The sequence below is a fragment of the Sphaeramia orbicularis genome, chromosome 4, assembly GCF_902148855.1.
Source record: "Sphaeramia orbicularis chromosome 4, fSphaOr1.1, whole genome shotgun sequence".
Taxonomy (NCBI): domain Eukaryota; kingdom Metazoa; phylum Chordata; class Actinopteri; order Kurtiformes; family Apogonidae; genus Sphaeramia; species Sphaeramia orbicularis.
In genome coordinates this window covers 30,063,253-30,088,681 of record NC_043960.1, presented here as the reverse complement: position 1 = coordinate 30,088,681, position 25,429 = coordinate 30,063,253, and the positions used below count along the sequence as shown (strand labels likewise).

Here is a 25,429-nt window from a genome sequence, read left to right as displayed (position 1 = left end):
AGCACCAATGAAAGCATCTGATTTCTCATACAGAGACACAGAGTTTTGTCAGTAGTGAAAAAAATAAAATACACTTTATCGGACCAGAGGGAGCTGTCTGTTTTAAGTCTGTAGTAAAATAACAGGATGTTGGATTCCCCAAAACAAGCAATGCAACAAGTCAAGTCATAGTGGGAAACAGGATTAACATTTAAACCAGTTACTGAACACCACGATAACATACTACCATCTGTCATGGCTGCACTTTTCATCCTCCTAGTCCTATGTGGTGACGGAACAACAGCTGGACATGTTTACCTGTTGGTCTTGGCTCCTATTGCTGGCAGTAGATGTACTTCTGATATGGATAATACCAATACCAGAAATTCCCAATGTTGTCATTACCTCCGCCAAGGAGGTTATGTTTTCTTCGGGGTTTATCTGTCTGTTGGTTTGTTAGCAAGATAACTAAAAAAGGTATGGAAGGATTTTGATGAAATTTTCAGGAAATGTTGATACTGGCACAAGGAACAAATGATAAAATTTTGTTGGTAATTGGGGGGGGGGGGGGGGGGGGGGGGGGACTGATCTGCCTTGGCGAAGTTCTGCACTTTCCGAGTGCTTTTCTAGTTTAGATAACAAACTGGAAGAAAACTGGTCATATCTAGTCCTTAAAAAACACTTCTACGCCTTTCGGCTTCAAGCCTTCATCAGGAAGTCCAACAGGAGCCTGGAAAACTGTAGGTTCCTATATAGTAGGACCTGACCAATAGGAACTTGCCATGTGGGCATAAAGATAATGGCCTGCAGAGGGTGTCCAAATGTAAAACGGCCATCAGATTGTGTCACTGCAGGTCAAAAGGCCATACACAAAAAAAGAAAAGCTAGCCTAGAGAAATATTTACAAATATACAGTATATGGATAAAAAACAGTGTGAAATTACATATCCATGTTAATTTGGGATCAAAACTGTAAAGTCTTTAAAAACCTCGAACAAACTCTCTTTTGGTCCCAGAGGCATTCCTTCCCATGATTTTTTGCTTTTCTAGTTTATTAGAGCTACAACTGGTGTAAAACCAAAGTTAAAGTTCTGCAGCAGCTACTGAAATGCCAGATTTAATGAACCTGTTATGTTGCAAACATCGCAGGTGTGTGGCCACTCAGCAGCAGAAATGAGGACCTGGGATACTAGTCCTCATCATGTAAACAGGGATATGAGTATCCACATAGATCTGTGAGTCATGAAACACCATATCCCAAATATAATCAAAACTGGGATACGCCTCATACCCAGGATACTGCTGTGCATGTAAACACAGTCACTGACTCATTTTACAGATGAGTTCAGGGTTTGATCATGTGAACATAAAACATAATCACTTCACCATTTTATCCTATTACACATTTTTGGTGTTGTTCTTCAGATGTGGCCTAAAGATAAGAGACACCCCGAACCACAAAAATGTAATCAGTTTATCCTAGATTGAATATTTGTGCCAAATTTTCAATTCTGTCAAACTGTTGTTGAAATATAATGTTCACAAGAGTCAGAGGGATTTACAGACAACCTGAAAAGATAATACCTTCTGCCCCAGTTATCAAGGCCTAATAAATGCACAGAAGAACTTTGATTGATCAGCAGACTATGGGAATCTCTCTGCACCCTGAACACCACTAAAAAGCCTGAATAAAACACTTTTCAAAGAGCCCTTGATAAATGAGAACATTTAGGAATGAGTGCACTTGTATAGCACTGACAAGAGAAAACCATCTTTCATCAAATCTACAGTAAATGCAGGGTAATCTACCTTTTTACCTTTGGTTCATTTTCTCCATTTGAGCACATCTTTTATACCCTGTGCTTTACTGGCACTTCAAACCCTTTTACTGTCAATGAGTCATGTCCTCCTTTGTCTGTCTAATATAGTAAAAATTCACACATATAGTGGTCTCACCTTATACAGGGCAAAGGTGCGTACGCTGTAGGTGGCCAGTTCCACAGTGTCCAGCATGGTCACCTGAATCATCCCATATGTCTCTGTGCCTCGACTGGGCCAGTACTGGTCACACTTCACCTGCACATGGACACAAGTAGAGGGATAGAAAGTGAACGCTACATATTAAACCAGAAGAGCGGTCCACATCGATTACATGATCCATCTTTACACTGACCAGTGCATTTGCAACCCATTGTATGATTAGGGTTATATTTTAGCCATGTTTGAGATGATGCAGTTTACATTGTGTTTTCATCATATGCTTACCACTGAACAACTCATTAAATTAAAGGTAAAGTATGTAATATTACTGGGCTTATTTGTATGTCCCCCTCCCCCCTGCTTCCTCCCACAATAATAATTGGTTCCCCCAAATTACCCTTAGGTGTGAATGTGAATGAATGGTTCTTTGTCTCTATAGGTCAGCCCAGTGATGAAGTGCCAACGTGTCAAGAGTGTGCACCACCTTTGCGAAATGTCAGCTGGATCAGGCTCGAGTCCCCCTGAAACCCTACAGAGGATTTCAAATATGGGTCCGATCAAGTGAAAGTGAACATCAACATGAAAAAGTAAATTTGCACGCATCATTTATCAAGTGGACTCATTTTTTAGCTAAAGATCTCTATTCTATGGAACTGTTATCCTTTTTGAAAATACCACTTGGAGAAAAAAAAAGTTACAACTGATTTTATGCTTCAGACATAAAAATAAGGCTCGAATTTGACGCTAAAAATTATATCTAAAAATTTTTAAAATGTATTCAATCTGTCACATTTAAAAAGACTATCTGTGAACTGTTACCAAGAAATTAGTCTTTATTTGTAATTTACCTATGTCAGTATGGACCACCACAAGTTGTAAGTAACACTGTATTAGTATTAAATACATTAAATAAAACATTGTGATTATATCTGACTTGTTGTTTTACAAAATGTCAACATTTTGGGTGATGCATACAATGGTAACTAGTCATCCACGTGTTACCACATTCTCATGTCAATAAAACAGAGACTTTTCAATATTTCACTCCGAAATGTATTTTTAGCATAGTTGAACATAATATCTAAAAGGTTTTGTCCTACTTGATATCAATTTCTATCAAGAACCACGTTTTGAATGTTTGCGTAAAGCTTAAAAAATTGATGTCTGTTTCAAGTCCATGTGATACCGAGCAGTAATTTGACATTTTTCACCTAAAAATTTTATCTCTCTAAATTTTGTTATACATAATATTAAAGTGCTTATAAATACCTACTCAAATATGTATAATACATGCATGTAAGTTACTCTGCTTACATGACAGAGACTGTTGAACACGAAATGTGTCCACGTGTTACCGTTTGATTGGACCCATATGTTAAAAAAAAAAGACCCAAAAGTATCTTTAATGTGTTTACAATGAAAAGTTCTGAAGCCAGGGTGCCAATGTGTTGGATTGTAGACATGTAAAATGAATATATTTATACCAATAAACTGTTGGATTCATGTGGCCACTAGAGGGAGTAGTCAATCACTCTGCTGGTCTCCCATGGTGAGGAAATCTAACGCCACAGTGCCTTTAACCAAAAATAATAAAAGCTAGAAGCACTGTTGTTGTTTTCACCACTGGATGCAGCTCTAAATGAAAACAACGGAGTATGACGATGAAACCACAGTGTTTCTTCTACATGGGTGAGTTTGATTATGAGCCTTATGAAGGTATAAAGTTATTTTGTAAGGTTATTATCTTTGCCTCCTTCCCACAAGGGCCGAAGTGGTGTTAGTTCTGAGCAGATGCTGGAACCACTTCGGTGTTGGTATGGATCTTCAAAGTAACTAGAAAGTCTCCAAAGATCAAGATCCTGGAACACATTTGGACATGTCTGTGTGCCTGTGAATAAAAGTGTCTTCCAGCCAAACAACAGCTTTGGCCAAATACATTTGAACTCCACAACACAAGTGGCTTAGCATGTTTGTGCTTGTTTTGGTAAAAATAGCATCCACACATTTCCAGTTGGCTATGTTCTGCCCCAGCCCTGTGAGGAAAACTGTTCTTTATTCGACAGTAGACCAGCAAACTGATGTGGAATCAGTTTTCCTGCTTCACAGTTGGTTCTGGTTCATTGGCTGTCAATTTGTCACTATGAGTGCAGTAACCTGGACACTGTGTTTCCTGTAAAGGGGTTACTATTAGGTTTTCCCTGGAATAATCAAGTTTACAGTTCTGCAGGATGACTGGAATAAGAAAATCAATAATGCAAAGTGGATATACCTTGTGCAGGTTTTCCGATGTAGTTACAGCTCACCTTACTAACACTGAGAACCAAGCAAATGCATTTTAATCAATTAAAGTGATTTCAAGAGACATTTGTAGCATATATTAAATTACTAAATGACTCAATTAAACCTGTTTCACATCGATTTCAATAAAGCAGAGGCTGATGCTTCATAATTACAGTGTTATGACAGGATGCAAATGATTCATCTGGGTTTATTAAAAAGCTGAATCATGGAATGCATCAGTAAAACATCAGCTTGTGTTGGTGAAATTCCACCGTTGGCTCATGGAGGGTTGGACTCAGAGGGTGATGGGAACGTAGGAACATATATTTGGACATCAGTGCTGACTTGAGGGGACTGGTGGACTCAGCATGCCAGGCCAGAGGAGTTGAGCAGAACAGATGGGAGGATTACGCTTGGTAGACCTGGGTGGGAGGTTGTTTGGCGTGGCCTGTGGCTGAGTGCATGGCCTCATGGCATTTAGTCAAAGTGGTTTGAAGCGCCGGTTACCCACCTGGAAAAATGCACAGCTCACTGACTGATAGAAAACCACAACAACCTGTTCTTATGTTTCTTTTTTTACAAGTAGCCTTTTGCAACGGCATAAGTACTGTAATATCTAGATGGTGTCGGATCTCAAGTATTAAATGTGATCTAATTTGAAGTCTACATTTTTGATAAATGCCTTCAGAGACAACAAAAGTAATGTATTTTACTTGTAGCAGTTTGTTTGTACTGAGGTTAAAGCCACCACAACACACTGCTTTCAATTTTAAATGACTTTTTGATGAGGCAGTGACTTCCAGACAAACAGCTACTGTGGATTTCTACTTCTTCCATTTAGGATTTTAAACAGTGGCCCAGAGGCTCATTACATTGTGATCACACTGTCCCGATTGCATTTATACCTGAGACCTGATGCAGTCTCCATTATCTAGATACAGACTGCAGGTGAATACTGATGTAAAGTATAAATATGTGATTAGTAAAGTTGGAACTAGTGCAGTTGTCATAGATTGTGGTATCACTCTGCTTGCTGTTTTGAAACTCCAAGATTGGCATTAGTCATTTTGGATTTTGTTGTTTTGTTGAGGCCCAAAGTGACCCAGATGATTGAAGCTATGTTTTACTTGTGAGCCTAGCACACATTTGCACTACACAAATCGATTGCTCTAATTTTTAGCTTACCGGCCGACATGCTGTAAGCTATTGTCGTCATGCAGCATCCGTCGTTGTCGTCATCTGTCGTCCGTTACAAAACTTTCAATAGTCTTCTTCTCTGAAACTACAATTCCGATTGACTTCAAACTTGGTATACAGCTTCTTTATGATGATGTCAACAAAAGTTAGTGAAATTATTTGGATCCGGATCTGATTCTGGATTTGGTGCAACTTTGAAAAATTTCCCCATTATAAGAGATAGGAAGTGGATGGATGCAATAACTCAGTAAATATAAATGATATCAAGTGTAAATTTCTACAGTGCAGCCCTGATGGGGAGATGACCAAAACATAATGGCCACATGCTGATCAGGATCTTTTTCTGGATTCGGGAACTTATGGAAAATTTCACATGGGCTCTTACAGGGAAAAAATTTCAATTGTCTTTTTCTCCCAAACTCCAGTTCTGATTGACTTCAAACTTGGCATACAGCTTCTTTATGATGATGTCAACACAAGGTATTGCAATTATTTCGATCCGGATCTGATTCTGGATTTGGTGTGACTTTGAAAAATTTTCACATTATAACAGATAGGAAGTGGATTGATCCAATAAATTAGTATCAATGATATCAAGTTGGAATTTGAATTTTTTACAGATCTGATTGGAATATGACCAAAACATGGGTTATTTCTGTAATATAATACATACACAGAACTGGGTGATAATAAATGGCATCTGGATACATTTCCCAAAGCTTTTAATTTAGCCGGTAAGCTACAGAGCCATTGGTCCTATTTTTAAATTTTATGTTCTTATCCTGGTTTTTATCCCAGAGACTGTTTTTATCTTCTTGAGGTTTTATTGTGTTTTATTGCATCTTGTTTTTATTTGTTTGATCTTATTTATTTATTTTATCATTTTACTTATCCATGCTGATATACTTATGTATGGTGGAACACTGAGCACTTTTTGACTTGACGCCTGACCAAGTACCTGCCTAATAGGTTTAATGTGTCTTTTGTGGTAATGCCAAATGCAATTCACTCTGTCTGCAAAACAAATCTACCCACAGGTATAAATAAAGTAACCTTGAACCTTGAACCACATTTAGACAAAAGGGTAGAGGTGAGGAAGAGCGATGGGTGACTCTTGCTAAGTTAGTAGTAGTAGCACTTTCTCTAACTTCGAAAACACCAACCACACAGACTGCTTAGAGCTGAACGCTGAATGTTAACAGTTGTCTTTGATAACAGTTAACTTTGAGTAATGGATTAGCTGCCAAGCTAACTGCTTTTTTAGCATCACTGGGCCCAAATTCTGAATTACCTCTCAGCACATTGTAATTCAGTTGGTCTAAGGAGGCATGATGCTTCTGTATTGATTTGTTGCCTGTTTTTTCTGTAAGGGCGTGGGGTTAAATACATGATTGACAGCTGTAATTACCAACCGCTGATTAGATTCCTTGAAATGTGACCTGGACACTCTGTATACTCGATACATATCTCAATATGGAAGCTTGTAAGAGTACCTTTACTGTTCCATCCAACAGCAAGAAACGATGCCAGGTCATCTGCATTTATATATTTAGTTTGTTGATTTTATTTCATTGAACAACAATCAATAATAACAACAATCGAGGGAGCAACAGAATGAAGGTATGCAAAACCTTGTAGTGTAGTTTTAATGCTAATATTAACTGATGAAGCAAAATTATGCAAATAGACAGTGTGTTATAATTCACTGTCAGTGATAAATTTCATGAATTTCATACTGTATTCATGGGGAAAAAAATCCTTTTTTATTCAAATGAACTAAAGCCCAACTCAGCAGCTATTAGTCTGATTAACAATCTTATTTACTGAATGAATGAGACAATAACTGGAAAAATTCAACAAAAATGCAAGAGAGAAGATGAACTTCTTAATAGAAGTGAATAGATAACAGGCTTTTTTTGGAGCCTACATATCCTTTTACATCACAACTATTGTATTTATGTTTTAAAATAAATATTTTTAGATAACTGTTTTCTGATTAACTTAACATGCATAATTCCAGAAGTAAAAAAAAACAGACACATAAAATACAATCCACCTCAGTTTCAAGTTAAAGCTGTTGTGTTCTGGATGGTGTTGGTCAATATTAAGGCAACCATTTTGATAAACAGAACCACAGAATCCCTTACATTTCATCTTATGTTCAGATTTTTCTATTTTAATACTAACTACTACTTCCATGCACTTCGAAGCACTGGGGATTTTTTTGTTGAAACTGGCCAAAAATGTGACATTTACAGACCACATAGAATTAAATGAATACTCCAGAGGCCAAAAAACAGTGACAGATGAGAACAGTTTTTTTTCTAAAATGACATGATTTGTTTTACATATTTATAAGCCGTGAGGCATTTAACAGTAGGAAGGTGGAATAAACTGAGAGTGTAAATGTCAGATTGAGACATTGGTGAACACAGCAGTGATTCAGCAGATGACAATGGACAGCATGGCTGATCATGTGGCTGCTTTGCGGTTTCATTCACTGTATTGTGAATAAATGGATTTAAATAGTTACTTTCTGTAGAGAATTATGATAAATCGGCACAACTTTGCTGTATTCCCGTCAATAGTCATTAACAGGAACAGGCTTTCAGGTTAGGAATCAGATATTGCTGTCACTTCCACTCTGCAATCACTTCCCGTCTGCTTTCTCTTTCTGAAGGAGTGGAAAATAACTTTAAAAGATAATCTATACTAATATTATCAGACTGAAATATAAACAAATCAACATATCACCAAAATGCTGACATTTGCAAATCTTGTTTGCGAGAAATTGCTTTAAAAAGACCGGCTTTGTTTCTAGATTATACAGAGTGGTTCCAGTAAATAACCACACTCCATCAAATATTTTATCCCACTTTTTCAACTGTAATCTCAAGGTCCATTGATCTACAATCAGCATTCATCGCTGCTGCTGCTGCTTAATTTTTCTGTTGATGTACAGTGCAGGGTAAAACAGGAGATTGGACTAGAAAAGCTACAAATTGAGGTAGTTTGGTTGGGAAAAACCTGGTATTTTACACTCTAATAGTAGTAAACTCTCTGTTTGGTGGAAAAAATAAAATGTAAACTATTGTTTTCTGTGGTTGCCTGTTAATAAAGACCATTGGAGATGGATACACATAGCTCAACAAGATGCATCTACAAAATAAGACCAGATATCTTTCGTAAACACCTTGAAAAACCATATATCTTTATGGAATCTACTTCTGATGGCTAAAAAACGGTCTCTTATTAGGTAATGGTTGTCACATGGGAGCTAGGTTTTAAGGGTATTTCTACTTTCAAATATTAAAAAAATCACCTTAATTATCATAAGAGTGTTCAGAATAAAGAGTCCTTAAGTTCTGCCAAAGATGCTAATTTATTAGATTGAAGAGATATGAACTGAATATATTCAAAAGAATGGGGTTTGATTATGAAATTACAGGTTTTCTTCAGCATGGTTGAGTTTGAAGAAGAAGACTTTATTTTGTCAGTAGGGTCACACATGTTAACAAGCACCACACCGAAATTTGTCCTCTGCCTTTAACCCATCACTAAATCATACATACATACATGCATCACACACTGCATACTAGGAGCAGTGGGCTCACCATATGAGGTGCCTGGAGAGCAAATGGGGGGTTAAGTGCCTTGCTCAAGGGCCCATCAGCCAACAACTCTCCACCAGTCCAATGAATCAAACTGGTGACCCATCAGTCACAGCTGACTCTCCAGCCATCTAGGACACGGTTGCCCGATGATTATGAAGCTTATGAAGATATAAAGACATTATGTGATGTTATTATCTTTGCTAAGTTCACTGTTTGGTGATACATGATCCAGACAAGGGATGTAAATTATTGATTAATCCATTAATCATTAGTTGGTTGACCTCATCCATCGATTAATGATTAATTGATAAGCGGCAATTTTCCTGAGAACCTGAATTTCTCTTTTAATAGGGTCTATAAGAATAAAAGCTAAATATTGTTTATATACTTCATGAAAAAAGCATGCTATATTCCTTAATGATTAATTCATTGTGCCATTGGATCCACTACAGGCAATGACATTTATGGAGTAGAACTAAATAAATTCTGCAGAGAAATTCAATAAAATAAATGGATCTGAAGAGGGGCAGTTTAGAATAAATGGACATTTCTGACTTTGCATCACTGACATGATGAAGTGAGATTTCAACAGAGATGTCTGTGTCCACCAGGTGACTGCAGACATAATGTGGGACATACCTGTGGCCCGGATCAGGAGCTTGGAGGATGTTTTCAACTTCTGTCTCACTGACCAATAGTCCAGATGACTGTGGACTACACCAACCTCCAGGGAAAATGCTCCGTCCGTGACCCAACCCTGCATTTGTGTGTGTATTTAGGCGGGGGTACACCACTCCCACAAACAGACAGGCTGTGACAGGTCTGTGTTTCACTCCACCATGTCCCTAAAGTGATTCTAACTTATCAACGCCATGATCCGGTTCGATGACCGGCTATCCCAGCCGCAGCGTCACGGTGCGGACAAACTGGCAGCCTTCGGACAGGACGTGGAAAAGGGCAATTAACCGACAATTAATAATATAATCGAGCGAATTCTTATCGACAATGAATTGATAGCAATGGGTTACAAAAAAATGTTTTTTGCAAGTTGTCTAGGTTTTTTCAACTGAATTAAGACCATTTTGCACCAATAAATCCAAAAATGACATCTGTTTTTCTCAATCAGGTCAGGTTTTTTTGTTAATTTGATTTTGAAAAATTCGATCTTCTCACAAAATTGATTACATTTTTGTGACTTTATCAGTTGATTTCTTATATAGTTCTCACTCAAAATAGGTTTTAAGAGAAAAAAAAATCATTTTCTAACAGGATTCCTGTTAGGTACAATGGTGTATTCACCGCAGATGTAGCAGAATACGTCAGGCTTATTTTTGCAAGATCTCCTAGTCGAAGCCATTTCATTCACCTGTAATATTAAAAAAAACATTAATCATAAATTGGCAAAAGTCAAATCTTCAGAACTCGTTTATTGCAAGAAATATGAAAGAATTTTGTATCATATAATGTGAAAATGCCCATAAATGTAAGCAAAAATGTTTAAAAGCCAATATGTAGCATAGTTCAGAAAGTTGACCTGATTGAGCAAAATTAATGTGATTTTTGGATTCAGCACACCAAAATTATCCTAAATCAGCTCAAAAAACTTAAACAATAAATTTGTTGTTGACCAGTGTAGTCGATTAATTGTTTACATCCCTAATCCAGATTAAACTGTGATAGTTCTGACATTGTTTGGATGATTCCAAACATGTCTGTAGTACAGCTGTACTGAAAATGGAGGTGATTTGTGGTTTTACTGTGGCTGTTTTCTGTCTAAAAACAGAGCTAAGCTAACAGAGCTATCATGTAAACTATCAGCTGATGCAGCACATGGAGATTATAAAACATATAAGGAATAACCAGCTATGAGTTTTTGTTTGAGGAGAAAAATTTGATGATACTATAACACAGATGTGTGTAAACAATGAGCTTTATACTTTATTCAGTGAGTGATACAGTCTGTGGATACATAAGGGTAATTTGTTGTTAGTTTTGGTAGTTTAGGTGCTGTTGAGAGTTTGGAATGTCAACACTGCATGTAACCTCTTTAAAGGTGGAAATTACAAGGAACATGTACAAAATGGAGGAAACAACCACATTTGTCACTCATGCACTGGAACAATTTGCCTCAAAGTACAAGCCCACACTCAGGCAGGGATAGTGGACACAAAGGTTATGTTTTGGTACAACCAGCAGCCGTTACCTTGGCCTCAGAACGTTTTTTTTTTCCTGCGTTGCTTTTTGAACCATAGTTGCGTGTTATGGGCTCTGGCAGATGGCCGATGGTCGCTGTCATAAATAATGGCAGGCTGCTGTGGCACTCAGATGTGGCCGCTGGTTGTGGTGTTATTAACTGTGTGAAGGAGGGCTGACATCATTACTCATATGAACACTGCCCCGCCAGCACTCTCAGACCACACACACAGTATTTACTGATAGGGACGCTGAAAGCAGTATGAAGTGTTTGTGATGCTCAGAAAAATGTAATGATCATTTTACAGCAGGTCCTTTAGAATTTATTTGGTATGAATAAAAAGGATTGTCGAACCCAGGAACTGAAAAGAACTGCAGGGCAAAAAGAATAGGATACGGTAAAAGAAGGAAGAGCATTATGGGATTTAATATTACGTTATAAAAGAACTGGTTTGCAGGTGTAAAAGTTACTAAAACTGCTCTTGTTACAGCGTCAAAGCATTCTGTACTTTGACACTAGTATCCTGTAAAAACTGCAATTTTACCTTCATTTAAGAATGTTTATTGTTATTGATACGATATTTTTTTTTGCTATTTTACTTTTACTTTGCTTCAATATAAATTGCTTTACTGAACATAAATCTCCTTTACCACAGAAATTCAGTTTTTCTTTCCAGGCCAGATGGTAGATGCTGCTACAAAAGCAAAATGCAGTAAAAAAGGAGAAAAAAAAAAAGGAGACACGGCTTAAATGAAGAAGAATGAAGAAAATCCTTGGCCATCTTTAAGGGGCTGATTCAACAAGTCTCAGAAAGGTCAGGGCTTTATTATAGTTTTTATTGGACAAACCATACCTGTGGAGATGGCTGATGATAAAACCTGAACCAAAACCATGCATGAACAAAGGTCAAATCTGTCCATGGTCCAACTGGCTTTACTGACTTTGGTTCACAGGGTATTGGTACAAAACTGATAAAAATAAATAATACCAGCAAATACTAGCGTTCTAGTTTTGGCCCCAGTATGCCATATTCATAGCTGTACTTGGAAAAAAAATCAGTGGTGACCTCTCAACTTATTGCAATTCAAATGTTCTTGGAGTACATTAGATTTCTGCACTTCCTCTTGCCTCTGATTACAGACTTTAGAACATTTAGCCTTTAACTGGAGACAAATTACAAGTCCTTTCAATCACCAATAAAAACAGGGAATTGACATCTCCTGTGGCCCTAATAATATACTGACTATGTAATGGGTTTTTTGTGCTCACATAAAGCCTATGTCAATTTGCAGCTGTTAGGATTCTTTCATTTCTCTGAAATTGCTTGACCTTTGCAATCAAACTGCATAGTTTTATAACTTTTTTTTTTTTTTTTTTTACTACAAATAACTATAATAACTAACTAACTGAAGCAATAAAAAAAACATATGCTATTCCAAATTTGGCTCAATAGGTAGAACAGGTTTTTTACAAACCAGAAGGTTGGTAGTTTGATCCTTGAACCATGTCTTTGTGTCTGTCTGAGCAAGAAACAGAATCAGAAATGAGTGAATGTGTCACAGTGTAAAGCACTTGGAGTACCATAAAGATAGAAATGTGCTATATGAGTGCAAGTCCATTTACCATCAATTATGTTCATTCAATACATAATGAAGTCCTTACAAAGGGGCTGCCATTCCTGACTTGTTTGTCCAGACCTTTAGGCTATTCAATTATTCTAGATGCCTGTCGACAAAACCCTATGTATAAGAGGATAATGACACAAGACACAAGTAATGGACTTGCAAAACTGCAAATGTCAAACGTGTGCAATTTAACAAATGATGAGCCTTTGTTCAGATTTTCAGATGTGAAAAGGCCCATGGTCAGAAAACTCACCCTGTTGTAATCCTTTCAGCACATATTGAAGTAACCTGTACCTTTAGTTTAATACATTTCCGGAACATTAGAGGCTCACCCGTGACTTCTCCTCCAGGCGTGTCATCATGATGATAGTGCAGGTCCTTTGTTCCCACACCATCCTCCAGAAGTCGCTCAGTGTTTCTGGCAGCGGGCCTTGTGTCGCGATGTACGCATTCTGCTTCCTGTAGCCGTCTATGTAGTTGGCGTTGATGTAGTCACTACCAGGAACCCCTGCAATAATTAACACAGATCAGACAACAGTTTTTTGTTTTTTTTTTGAAAATTGGAATCTATTTATATATAATTAAAAAAGGAGGGTAAAACAAGTAAATAAATGCCTTGAACACAAGCTAACTCAGGGAATATACAGGATGGGGTCTTTTTCTCACCGTCTACAGGTGTGAGGATGACTCTGGAGTGGTCATAGGCGATCACATTTGCATAGCGGTTCTTTGGCTTGTTGACCTCCAGGTTAGAGTGCTCCCAAGTGAACTGCTGTCCTGGATCAATAGACTGACCAAAAAAAAAAGAAGAGTGGGTGTTAAGACGGTGTGTGGTGGAAGATGGGTGCGATACAGCTGAAAGCAGAGTGCTCTTACAGCAGCAGATGAAAGGCTATCAGCGCTTAGTGTGAGGACTCCCACATAAATGTAAGACTGAATCTGACTGGTCATCCCTCCTCCTGGTACAGAGATTTGGATTAAGCTTCTGGATAAACACTCGGTGGTCACTCATGAAAACCCTCACAGCTTCTCATCTACTGGCAGTGTTTCATTTTAACAAGGAGTGGACTAATGATGAAAAAAAAGAGCACAGTAAGATGGTTTGGGTGTTTTCTCAAAAGTCTACTAACACTGGATCAAAAGCATAGATCCACTGATCCTCTGCTACTGTTTTGGCATTTAGTATACTGATCTGACATCAATGTGTCACTATGAGTATGGGTATGAGTGATATTTTGTTTTTTTTAAATGGAATTATGCAAAAATTATGTCTGAATTCTTCATTAATTCAACTCCACAGGTCCATCTTCAACCCTATTTTCTGAGTAATGACACCAGAAAAGTCGTTTTGAGCGCTGGCCCTTTAAATGCAAATGAGCTACTTCACACCCCACCCCAATACAGTCAACAACTGAACATTTTAGGTAATGGGCTCAAAGTTTGGGCATATTTTCAGTTTTCACTCCAAACGCTGCTGCTGACAAACAGTTATGGCGTACTCAGAGAAATGTTCGTCAAAAGTCTTGACCTTATATGTGCAAATGTTGTGTCATGAGAAAAAAGTCAGAATTCTGAATTTTTTTTTTTTCTGACATTCAGGGAGAATGTCACTTTTGCTTTACGGCATGCAAGAGGAGTGGCGTTTTGCGCCCTTGATTCCTGTATCTGTTCTCTTTTTATGAAAGAATCCAATATAACGCCATACTAAATCTTTCATTATGTGCTGTACTCCTCCTGCATACCATAAAGTGAAAGTGACATTCTCCTGAATGTCCCAGAATTCTGACTTTTTTCTCAGAATTTAGAAATTTTTTTCAGAATAGTATAAAAAATTATATATTGGACCTTAATTTTATTTATTTATTTATTTTTCCCAGTGGCCCTAATCCTCTTCCGTAGAAGTCAGAGAGATACAGTTGGGGAAAAATTATTAGACTACCCTTGTTTACTTCAATTTCTTGTTTATTTTAATGCCTGGTACAAGTGTAGGTACATTTGTTTGAACAAATATAATGATAACAAGAAAAATAGCTCATTAGAGTCTAATTTTAGAGCTGATATATAACCATTTTCCATGTTTTCTTGATAATAACCAAAATCACTTCAGTTCTTACATCAGTAACTATTGCATTGTACTGCTATAAACAGTGCTTTTAGGCATTCTATGTTTTTTTTCCTATCTGTTTTAGTCACATGATACACACAGGAGTTAGTACTTGATTGCATAACCATTGTTTCTGATGACTTTTGATGGTCTAATAATTTTTTCCGCGACTGTATAACAGAAAATGAATAGAAATAAATTAAAAACTGAAAAGCTTAATATTATGGGTGATTAGCTTTTAAATAACATTCATACAAGCTCATGTGCTTATGTAAAGTGTGTGTTGGAGTGTGTGTTATGCTGGGAGCGAGTTGTTCGTTGATGTAACTCCATCTCTAATGGCCATCATTATAACAGCATGTGCACTCATTTACATGTACAGGTTGTTTTTTTTCTGCAAAAATCCTCACACTTGCTTCCAAGTTGTTCAAAGCATCTCCTGCCTGGCCCACACAACAACACACACACCAACAGAGACTTCACATAAGCACAGAAGCATGTGAAGTCTTATGTGCTAAATATTATGTGTGTGTTTTATGTAATTACTGGGTGTGCACATAATGTAATAGAGTTAATATACAATCATCACTGAGACTTGACTTAAAAAGTGACTTCATGTTGAAATTTGCTCACAGCTAAGACAAAGCTACCTGAATATCATGATTGTTACCTCCGCCAAGGAGGTTATGTTTTTGCCGGCGTTGGTTTGTCTGTCTGTCTGTGTGCAAGATAACTCAAAAAGTTATGGACGAATTTGGATGAAAATTTCAGGAAATGATGATATTGGCACAAGGAACAAATGATTAAAGTCTGGTGGTGATCGGGCCCACTGATCTGCCTTGGCGGAGGTCTGTGCTCTAGTTCCATTCTGAAATTGGAGCCAAATATAATGTGAATCCTGACCTGATCCTGATCAACTGTTGAAACCCGGTTCTTTTCAATACGACCTTGTATCTTTGAGGATTATTTTGTCAATAACAGTGGAAGAGCATAAAGGTATAAAAATAGTTCCTCTCTTTCTTTTCGATCGGACCAACTTTCTGTTTCTACACTAAACCACGCTCTCATTAAAAAAAGCCTCTCTTCGACTTATTTACTCTTATGTTGTAAATCCTTGATGTATGAGATATTACGCTGTGTTTGTGCTCCAGTGATGGCAGAGATTTGAGCCTGGTTTCCAATAAGATGATTGGTTGAGAGCACAGATACAGGTTTAGTTGAATAATGACATGCTGTAGATTGTTATTCATGATTAACCTTTCGTGCTGCTATTACTTATCACACGTCATCTGGAAAACAAACACCTTGCCATACATGCACGTAGACCGCAGACTGTAATATCCTGCTGCTTTTCCTGTGGACCGGCCCCACACTCTACCACTGATAATAATGACAATGGGGAAAGAGGTTGAATGCACATCTTATTTAACAGCCTGTTAGGTAAGGCTTCCACAACGCTGCACTGACAAACCACTCACATTACAGCTAATGCGCTACACCGACGTGCAGATCACTTACTGTGCATGTCAGTGGGATCACACTCACTGCCCCACAGTGACACACAAAACAGGTACACACACACAAACACACGGAGGAACAGCCTGCCATGACATTTGTATGTATTTATAGCAGGCTCTGCACACACTGACTCACACACCTTCACTTATTTTTTTTAAGAATAATAATTAACTTTGTTTTAATAGACATTGCAAGTGTTTTGACTTGGCTCTAAACTGTTCTTGACAATAAACCTCAGCTTTTTATTCACCTTCTTTCATAGGAATAGATGGGAGGTATTTCAGCCTCTCTCTGCTTTAGTGGAGGTTATTGAAATTTAGTGAGATTATAAAAGGCAAATCAGCATGCTGGTGGTTTTGAGCAGGGATGAAGTTGTTAAAGGGATGCAGAAAAAAAGCAGGAAAAAATCAGTCTGTAAAGTTTTCATAGCAGTTTTTTGGAAGTGGTTGTTTTTGTCCTGAATGACTTTTGCCACAAAGTTCTGATGATCATTTAGAAAATTTTAAATTAGAATTCTACATAAAAAAATTGTGCCATATGTATTAACACTGTCAAAATGATGCAAGATAAAGATGACAAATTTGCCCAAATGGACAAAAATGTCCATAGTGATGCATGAGGGTTAAGAGATTTTCATGTATGTTCTGCTGCATAAAATACGCAACCCACTCATTAACCCATAAAGACCCACTGATACTTCTCTGGCAGCTCCTAAATGAATTTCTCTCTCTATTTAGCCTTTCTTAAGGGATTTGTCACTATTCATTAGGTCTGTAATGGTACACAAAATTTTCGGTTCGGTACGTTTTCAGTTTTGAAAGCCACGGTTCGGTTTTTTCGGTTCGGTATTTGAAGAAAGAAAACCCCGCAAAATGTCTTTAATACATTTATGAATTTTTGAAAAATTTTCCCCCAATTTTTTGAAAAATGTGAATATAGAAAAACAGGAATATAATTCTGCTGCTATAAATCAAATAGAAAATAAAATAAATTATTAATATTACTAAATGTATTTTAAACATTAGTATTGCACTTTTCCCTGACAGGTAGTTTTGAACAAACAACAAAAATCTAATCACAGTTCTGTCAGTTCACATTCTGCATAAAAATACCAAAAAAATTCCACATGAAGTGCAACATTAACAAGAGGACAAACTGGTATTCTGTTTAAACAAACTGAAGAGCAACGCTGACAACAAAAAATTAACCAAATTATTTATTTTAGGACAGAGAACAAACTCTTCAGGCCACTTTGTGTACATGTGCGTGCAGGGTGCGATTTGTCGGGGGGATTTTTTTGTTTTGTTTTTGTTTTGGTCGGAGCATGGGGGTGTGGGGGGTCCATAACTAACGTAACAAACGCTGGCGTGAAACGAAAGTGAAACTTTATATACTTTCAACGTCCAACTACGGGTTCTATTCCTCTGTTATACAGCGTGCGTGAGAGAGAGACAGACAGACAGACAGAGCTGGTGTAAGTGTTTTAGAGTAGTTCCTAGAACAATGTCCGTCTTATTAACGTCTCTTTCCTCATCGTTGTCTTTCACCTGAACCTGAAGTGATCCAAACTGGACTGTACTGATGGTGGAGGGTCTTCAGTCTCTTCCTTCCAGGTTCACATCATATTTGTTGTTTTTTTTTTTACCTTATATCAGCTGTTATTTCATATTTCGGGTCAATGTGCGCGTCCTTCAATATGTTCGTGTGGAACTTGCGCGGATTTAAAGTTCCACATCAAACAACGTCTTTCGTTCCTTTTTCTTTTTCTCAACATACTGTGCTGTTTCGGTACAGCTGTGTACCGAACCGAACAGGTGTGTACCGTTACAGGCCTACTATTTATTATAATATTATCTTCTGTAATTTTGCATTTTTTCTGTGAAAATCTGATATTTTCCCATACCTAATTCACTGATCATGTAGATGATCATTAAAGCTCAGAGTAAATTCAAAGGTTATTAAATCAAAACAGAGTAAACTGAAGAAAAATAGACTTTTTCAGCAAAGATATCATTAACTGAACATAAACCAAGTGTCTCCACCCACTGTCATTTGTCAAACTCCATGGGTTTTACTGGTGAACCAATGTTATAGAAGATGACGGTATTTCCACGTTCATTATGGATCCTCTGAACGTCTGATATCTATATGTCTGATGACCGTGAAAAGATGACAAACTGCATTTTACCTGAGATATTTCAATATATTGATAGGTTTAGTGGTTCAGAAGTTATTGAACATTTTAGATCAGTAGATGATTTTGGTCACCAGTAGCTGTTTGGGTCTTTATGGGTTAATGTTGACAGCTTTTTTCATGCACTAAACTCATGCAAATATGATCTGTATTTAGACTAATGTAGTGTTGCATTACTAAGCCTTCGTTTGCCATTATCGTCTGCATTAATCCAAAGGCCAACGGAAAAATCCTTCTTGCTTTTGATTGAAAGAGTCAGGGTGTTGTTGACCCCTGGGTTGACCTTCAAAACAAGTCATCAACTGCAACACCTCACATCATAACGGCATCCCTCCACTGTTGTGTTGTTCTTTTTACCCCCTCCCTCAGAGTCTACAGATAGAGGAAGTGGTATAGTGTTTACACCCCTTGAGGTAAATCTGAGATCTGTGACTTTGGGCTAATTAATACGAAATGCCTGTAGTCATTGTTATTAGAATTTCAATATTTCTAAGAACAGGAGCCCTTTGGAAACAGCATCGTGTTACAGACACGGTGCCGCAGTCAGCATTAGTGTTGCTGTTTCTTTTCATTTGTGTTTGAACAAAGTTTCAGACCCCCTGCTGCCACACACACCACCACTCCTGCTGTGCTGGGAACACAGTGCAGAAAAGGAAGCTCCGTGCTGGGGACTGAGTGGGTTCCTGGTGACACTGGTGGCTACGTGACAGCATTACAATCATTACAGACATGTCGTCACTATTGTTGAGTCTTTCTTTTAATGTGCTTTTTTTTTATAAGGACAGCATTCAGGAGCACAGAGGTTCAACCAAAAATTAATTTTTACGACTGCTAACCAGATTTTCCTCATGATATGGTTAAAAATGGATGTAATCATTATTATGTAATAAAGTGAATTGCTGCTTCAGAGGCCTGTTATATGAAGTGGTGTCCTGTAGTCCCCAAACAGACTGGCTCATTCATCAGACGTAACAAGCTGTGAGATCCTCTGGCAGGTCTCATTTTAAACACAGCCATTATGAGCTTTTCATTTCAAGGCCTGCTGCTCTCATTGTGGACTAATGGCCGGTAGCTCCTATGCAACAAGAACCAGGAGGACATGTAGCCTATACAGTTTGTATGGGAGACAGACTTAGTCATTCTGTCATCGGTCAGAGTTGATTGAGTCCTTCAGGACCTCAGAGAGACTATAGAGTAACTTCCACAACAACTGCTGTGACTTTGAGTATAATTCTGAGGTAGATCTGAACAGTGAGCACTCAGATGGAAGCCATAAATCAGTGGATATGAGTAATGTGCTGCATTTACTCCATTACATTGGCCTGAGTATTATTTTACAAAAACAGCCCTTTATTAAATGCTTTTATTTCAGGATATTTCAGTATTAAGAAAAAAAAAAGATAAGTCTGTCTTTACAGTAGTTTTGGATGCTCTCTTTCACTTCTCATATCTGAAATAATGTGCAAGTTTATTTTTTTTATTACCCCACCCCCGAAGAGGAAGCAAGGGGTATTGTTTTTGGTTCGATTTGTTTATTTGTTGTTAACACTCTAGCAGCAAAATATTTGGTTGGATTCATACCAAATTAGGTTTATACATTGTCAGTGACCCAGAATAGATGTCACTATATTTTGAGAAAAGTAGGTCAAAGGTCAAAGTTGCAATTTTTTAAAGAATTTTTTAAATATTTTTTTTCTTCCATTTACTTATAATGGATGAAATTTCAAATGTCTATAAAAACATCAATTTTGTTTCAGTTTACTTAAACTTGGCACATATATAGAGGAAATTGATATGCTGACTTCAGCAGACGCATAGACATGATGACATCAGCTGGATCGATGCCAAAATAAGCTACAATACGTGTGAGGGGTGGGGTTTGTTGTGCCTGGAACCACTTGTTTATTTTATTTAACAGATGACACGTCCAGTAGGATTTGTGTGTTTGTTAGCAAATCATGAAAATCAAAATCAAATTTGAATTCAAAATCAGATACAAAATGCTAATCCTTATTCCATTACCACATTCCAAATTCATTAATTTAAAAAAATAACTACAGAAGTAGCATGCCCAATTGTGTACGGAATGCATGATAGGGTGCTTCACAATGTGTTGTTGCTACACACCAAATTGTTCAAATATGGGTTGACTAGTTTCTCTGATAATACAGACATCTACTTTTAATTAACACTGTAATAGGACTTCAGTCAGTAGAATTAAGCCTGGTCTAACTTGGTTTCAACATAAAAATAATGAATGACCGATCAATATTTAATTCATCCCTGTCTACTGTTATGTAGTGAAGGTATCAGGAGGTATATATGACCAGTCTGCATATTCTTTCCTCAGATGAGCACTTTATAACTGGTTTATTACTTGAAGGAATAAGATAAAGTTATTTACTGCTTGAATATTCTCTCTAATAGACACTATATTCACTCTCACTCAAGTCATTACTTTATTAACTTATCTTATAGTTTAGTCACTATTATCATAAAGTAACATTAATTGTCCTTGAGTACAGAGTGGGGCCAGCCTGCAGGTACATATGAGTAAACCATTGCTCGCTTGGTGTCTTGGTTCAAATATTCAGTTTGCACAGTGACACAGATTTGTGGAACTGTTGCCTCATGCTGTCCTATCCTTGCACCAGTTGCATGTCATGTAGCTTATCTAAGGACAGGGGAAGTGTCCTTATTCTGGGCAACACTCAAGGTTATAGACTTAGAATCTGTCGACATATTTGGCACCTGGGAGAGTTTGCCTTCAGGGCTTTTTTTTTTTCCAGGAAGCCTTTCTGGTTTTCATTGTGAAGTTGTGAACGGGTCTATTTTAAGCAAACCATAAACTTTACCTCAAATCAGCCAAGTAATTGTGATGCCTAATTGTTTTGGTACTGTGTCATTGTGTACTTTTGCTGTCTAAATGCACTTAAGAGCATCTGAAAACATAAAATAATGATAGACTCTGATATGTCCCCCCCTCCACTCAATAACTGTCTCTCAGTGTTGACTCACTGCAATTTTTGACTTTGATTCGACAGAGTTGTCTGTCTCAAGTTTGATACTTAGGGACAATCTTGTGCTGAAGGGACAAAGTTCCTGTCAACTGTGTACTTAACTCTGAATATAAAGGACCAACGTACCAGTGGGATTTATGTGTTTGTCAGCAAATCATGACACAGTATGCAACTTTTACTTTGCTTATGTGGAAACCTGAAGTCAACAGTGCACACAGTTTGGAAATGGTCTTATATCCAGTCACAAGTACATAAAAACATAACGTGTGTGCACTTGAAAACCCTTAGCCTTCAGTCCACGCCAAAGTTTTTGCACATACAGTTGGACGGATGGACGGATGGATGGATGGATGGATGGATGGACGATGTGCCGGTCACCCACCCCCCCACTCACGGACCTTAATCTGTCCTCAATCTGGATCTCAATACTTAATTGTACAAGTAACGTGACAGACCTGTATGTAGAGGACGTGTCAATAAAGCTGTGAGAGAGTGAAAGTGAGCTCCCCTGACCTTATCATGTTTTTTTTGCGATCAAATTTTTATTTTCATTTTCATTTCCATTTCCATTTAACAAATGAAGTCCAACATTGCAGGGGATATAATATAACTGGAATGGATTCTCAGAACAAGAATACCAACATAAGAACGTGTTATGAGGTACCATAGAACACAGTGATAGTATGATGATAAGAAAAGAAAAGATAATTACACACTCAAAAAATAAAAATGCATATATAATCTACAAAAATATGCACATGTACACAAAACATACAGACACATAGAAACACACAAACACATATAGACAAGAAAGAGGGGATTTGACATGTAGAGGCACTAAGGTGAGAGAGCCAGTGGCAAAACTAACTTATAGCATGTTTTTCAGAGTCAGCAGTGCTATGCCAGATGTTTAAAGTGCTTTCATTAGCACCATTAATTCGAGCCGTAGAAAGCTCCATGTATGTGACATCCAAAAAGGAGGGAATCCAAGATTGGATACCTAGAGAATGAGGTGGCTTCCAGTGAGTTGCAATCATTTTCTTGGCTGCGGTCAGTCCAGCAAAGATGACTCGCTTTTTGAGTTTAGAAATATTAAAGATTGACAAATCATTAAGCATCAACACACATATAGTTACAGGGACTATTTCATGTATCAACTCAGATAGTCTGGATGCAACATTGCCCCAGAATTGTATGACAGGAGGACAGTCCCAAAACATGTGAATAAATGTGCCCTGAGCTTTCAATGAGCACAAATTACAACACAGCTCATTAATAATTGTCATATGATGGAGTTTAACAGGGGTGAGTTTTGTTCTGTGTAGGAATTTTAAAGTACATTTGCTGATGGCTTGGATTGTGAGATTCTACATGAATGCTAGATCACACTGCATCCCAGTCAAAATCCTGAGCTAAATCTGGGCAATCTCTCCTCCAGATCCTCTCCACTGGAAGTGAGACGAGGTCTGTTACCTGCAGAAAGTGGTACAGTTTAGAAACCATATCCTTAGCTCTGTTTCATTCAGTAAATAAATCTCGAAGTTGGTGAGTAGGCAAATAACATTGACAGGGCACTCACCTTATCATTGTTGTTAACTATCTGCTGCCCCCCACGGTTGAGAACCAGTGGTGCATGCCAAAGTTTTTACACATACATGGACAGACAGACAGACAGATGGACGGACAGATGACCAACTGATAGCAATACCGTGCGGCCAGTGCGGCCGAGGATAAAAATTAGAAATTAACAATAACTGCAATTTTAGGGATTCCAAATTTTTCACTGAGAGTATAGGAAAAAATAACAATTTAACATTTTTTTTTTATAAGGTTATTAAAATTTTTGAGGTGAAGTCATAATGTTTAAAAAATATTACTCACTACCAGTAGCTTTGATCATCTTAACCCACAACAAAAGTGACAATAAATCACAGTCGTGTACTGTAAATATCAATGTATGTGTACCATATATATGTATCTATGTAAATAATGTAGTTTGATATAGCTTATTTACATGTAAAATTAATTAGTCTTTGCACTTGTACAACATGTTTAACTGATTTGCATTTCAAATAGTAGATATTCATTCTAACTGTTGGAATATAAATACAAAATATCATGCTTGGTTTTAATTGATTATGTAGATTGTATCCATATTAACTCCTCATATTAGCCTTACTGTCCTGAGACCCAGGAAAGTAAAAAATTTGGCTTTTTTACATTAAATAATTGCATGATTGTAAACTGCATAATGCAACAGTTCTTTCAGATACATTTTTAATTTTAATTTTTTTTTTTAATGGGATGTCCTTTGCAGTGGACATCATTTTTATTTTTGTTTTCTTTTTGGACCATACAACTATCCCATCAAAGTACCTCCAAAAAGTTCCTTCCGTCTCATCACACCAGGTAAGAAAAAAATAGGAACGGTAGAAAAGTTGATTTTGTAGCGGTTTCATAATTTATGTAGCCCCTTCCTTCTGCTGTGCATAAACAGTGCACCCATCTGTCCTGGTTTATCCGCATGGAAATTCACCACTTTAAATGCAAATTACCTTCCTTTGTAGGACATCAACAAGCCATAATCCCTCACTGGCTTTTACAGTAGGTAAAAGTAGTGGAATATTATTCTTGGAAGAAGGCAGAGAATTCATGCATACTTAGCAGCATCCACTTTTCCAATGCTGAACTTTAACTCTGCAATGTTACTCAGCTTTATACATAAGCCAAAACAACTCAAGAAAAAAAAAGTGTTGATTCTCCTAATACGCATGGGTAAATGTATTTTTATCCCTGTTCTGACTGAAACAAACACTGGTCTGAAACATCATGAAGTAAGAGGAGAAAGAGAAGGAGCTACAGGCTTTGTTATATATCCTGGCTGTGCTGGGCTTTATTTGATTGGGTAAATGTGTTTATGTGCTTCAGTGTGACCCTGTCTGTAACTGCTGGGCCAACCAACTGTTGGCAATAAAGCTCTGCTCCCTTAGGTTAGACCTGACACATATATGATGTAGGAGGGGTGGTCCGGCTCTGCACACACTGTTCAAACCTGAATGAAACCTGCCTCACCTTGCCGTCGGGAACAACTCACCCATATTAAACAATTTCATGAGGCTGCCTTTCAGACAGATGAAAAGGGCCAAAATATCCTGACATTTAGTCCCTGGCATGTGTCAAGTTCAAAAAAGTCATTAGAGAGGTCTTGTAAATGTTTTGGAAACAGACTCATACTGTACAGTAGTGTGCAAATGCCTTAGGCCACCATTGAATTTGTGGTTTTAGCAAGATTATATTTTCTAAATATATGTATTTCTCAGTCTATGTAGCAAAATACAACCAAGAATATACAGGAATTATATAAACAGCAATAAAATCCTACAATTCATGTAAAAATGGCTCCAACATAAGTGTCAAGTATTTGCTCTAAATTCCTATTGCACTTGACATGTATTAAACTCTTGTTCAGAAAATATGCAATTTACATCTTCTACACCTGATTTCAGTAATCTTTCTTATTGTTTGGCCATGTTAGAGAACAGAGCTCACACTAAATATTGATGTTATGCTTTAGTCATTTCTATGTGACTTTTTCACGTGCATTTAATTCTGTGCAAATATTTCCTTTCTTCGTATAATTCATTCTTTTTGTGTCTTTGTGTGATAAAGACTTCTGCACAGTGCTGTACATAAATATCAGATAAGTATACAATACATAGCATTC

The 25,429-nt window shown here is 37.4% G+C and overlaps 1 protein-coding gene across 8 annotated transcripts in view; it reads right to left on the bottom strand.

The window, feature by feature from the left end:
• Positions 1-25,429, bottom strand: part of ptprfa (protein tyrosine phosphatase receptor type Fa) — a 563,163-nt gene that overhangs the window by 39,371 nt on the left and 498,363 nt on the right. For all 8 annotated transcript variants that reach the window (XM_030132451.1, XM_030132452.1, XM_030132453.1 and 5 more), the window contains 3 exons: positions 13,536-13,659; positions 13,202-13,377; positions 1,936-2,055 (listed from right to left, as the gene is read on the bottom strand). In XM_030132451.1, the coding sequence (XP_029988311.1) occupies positions 1,936-2,055; positions 13,202-13,377; positions 13,536-13,659 (420 nt within the window). The remainder of the gene's footprint in view (positions 1-1,935; positions 2,056-13,201; positions 13,378-13,535; positions 13,660-25,429) is intronic.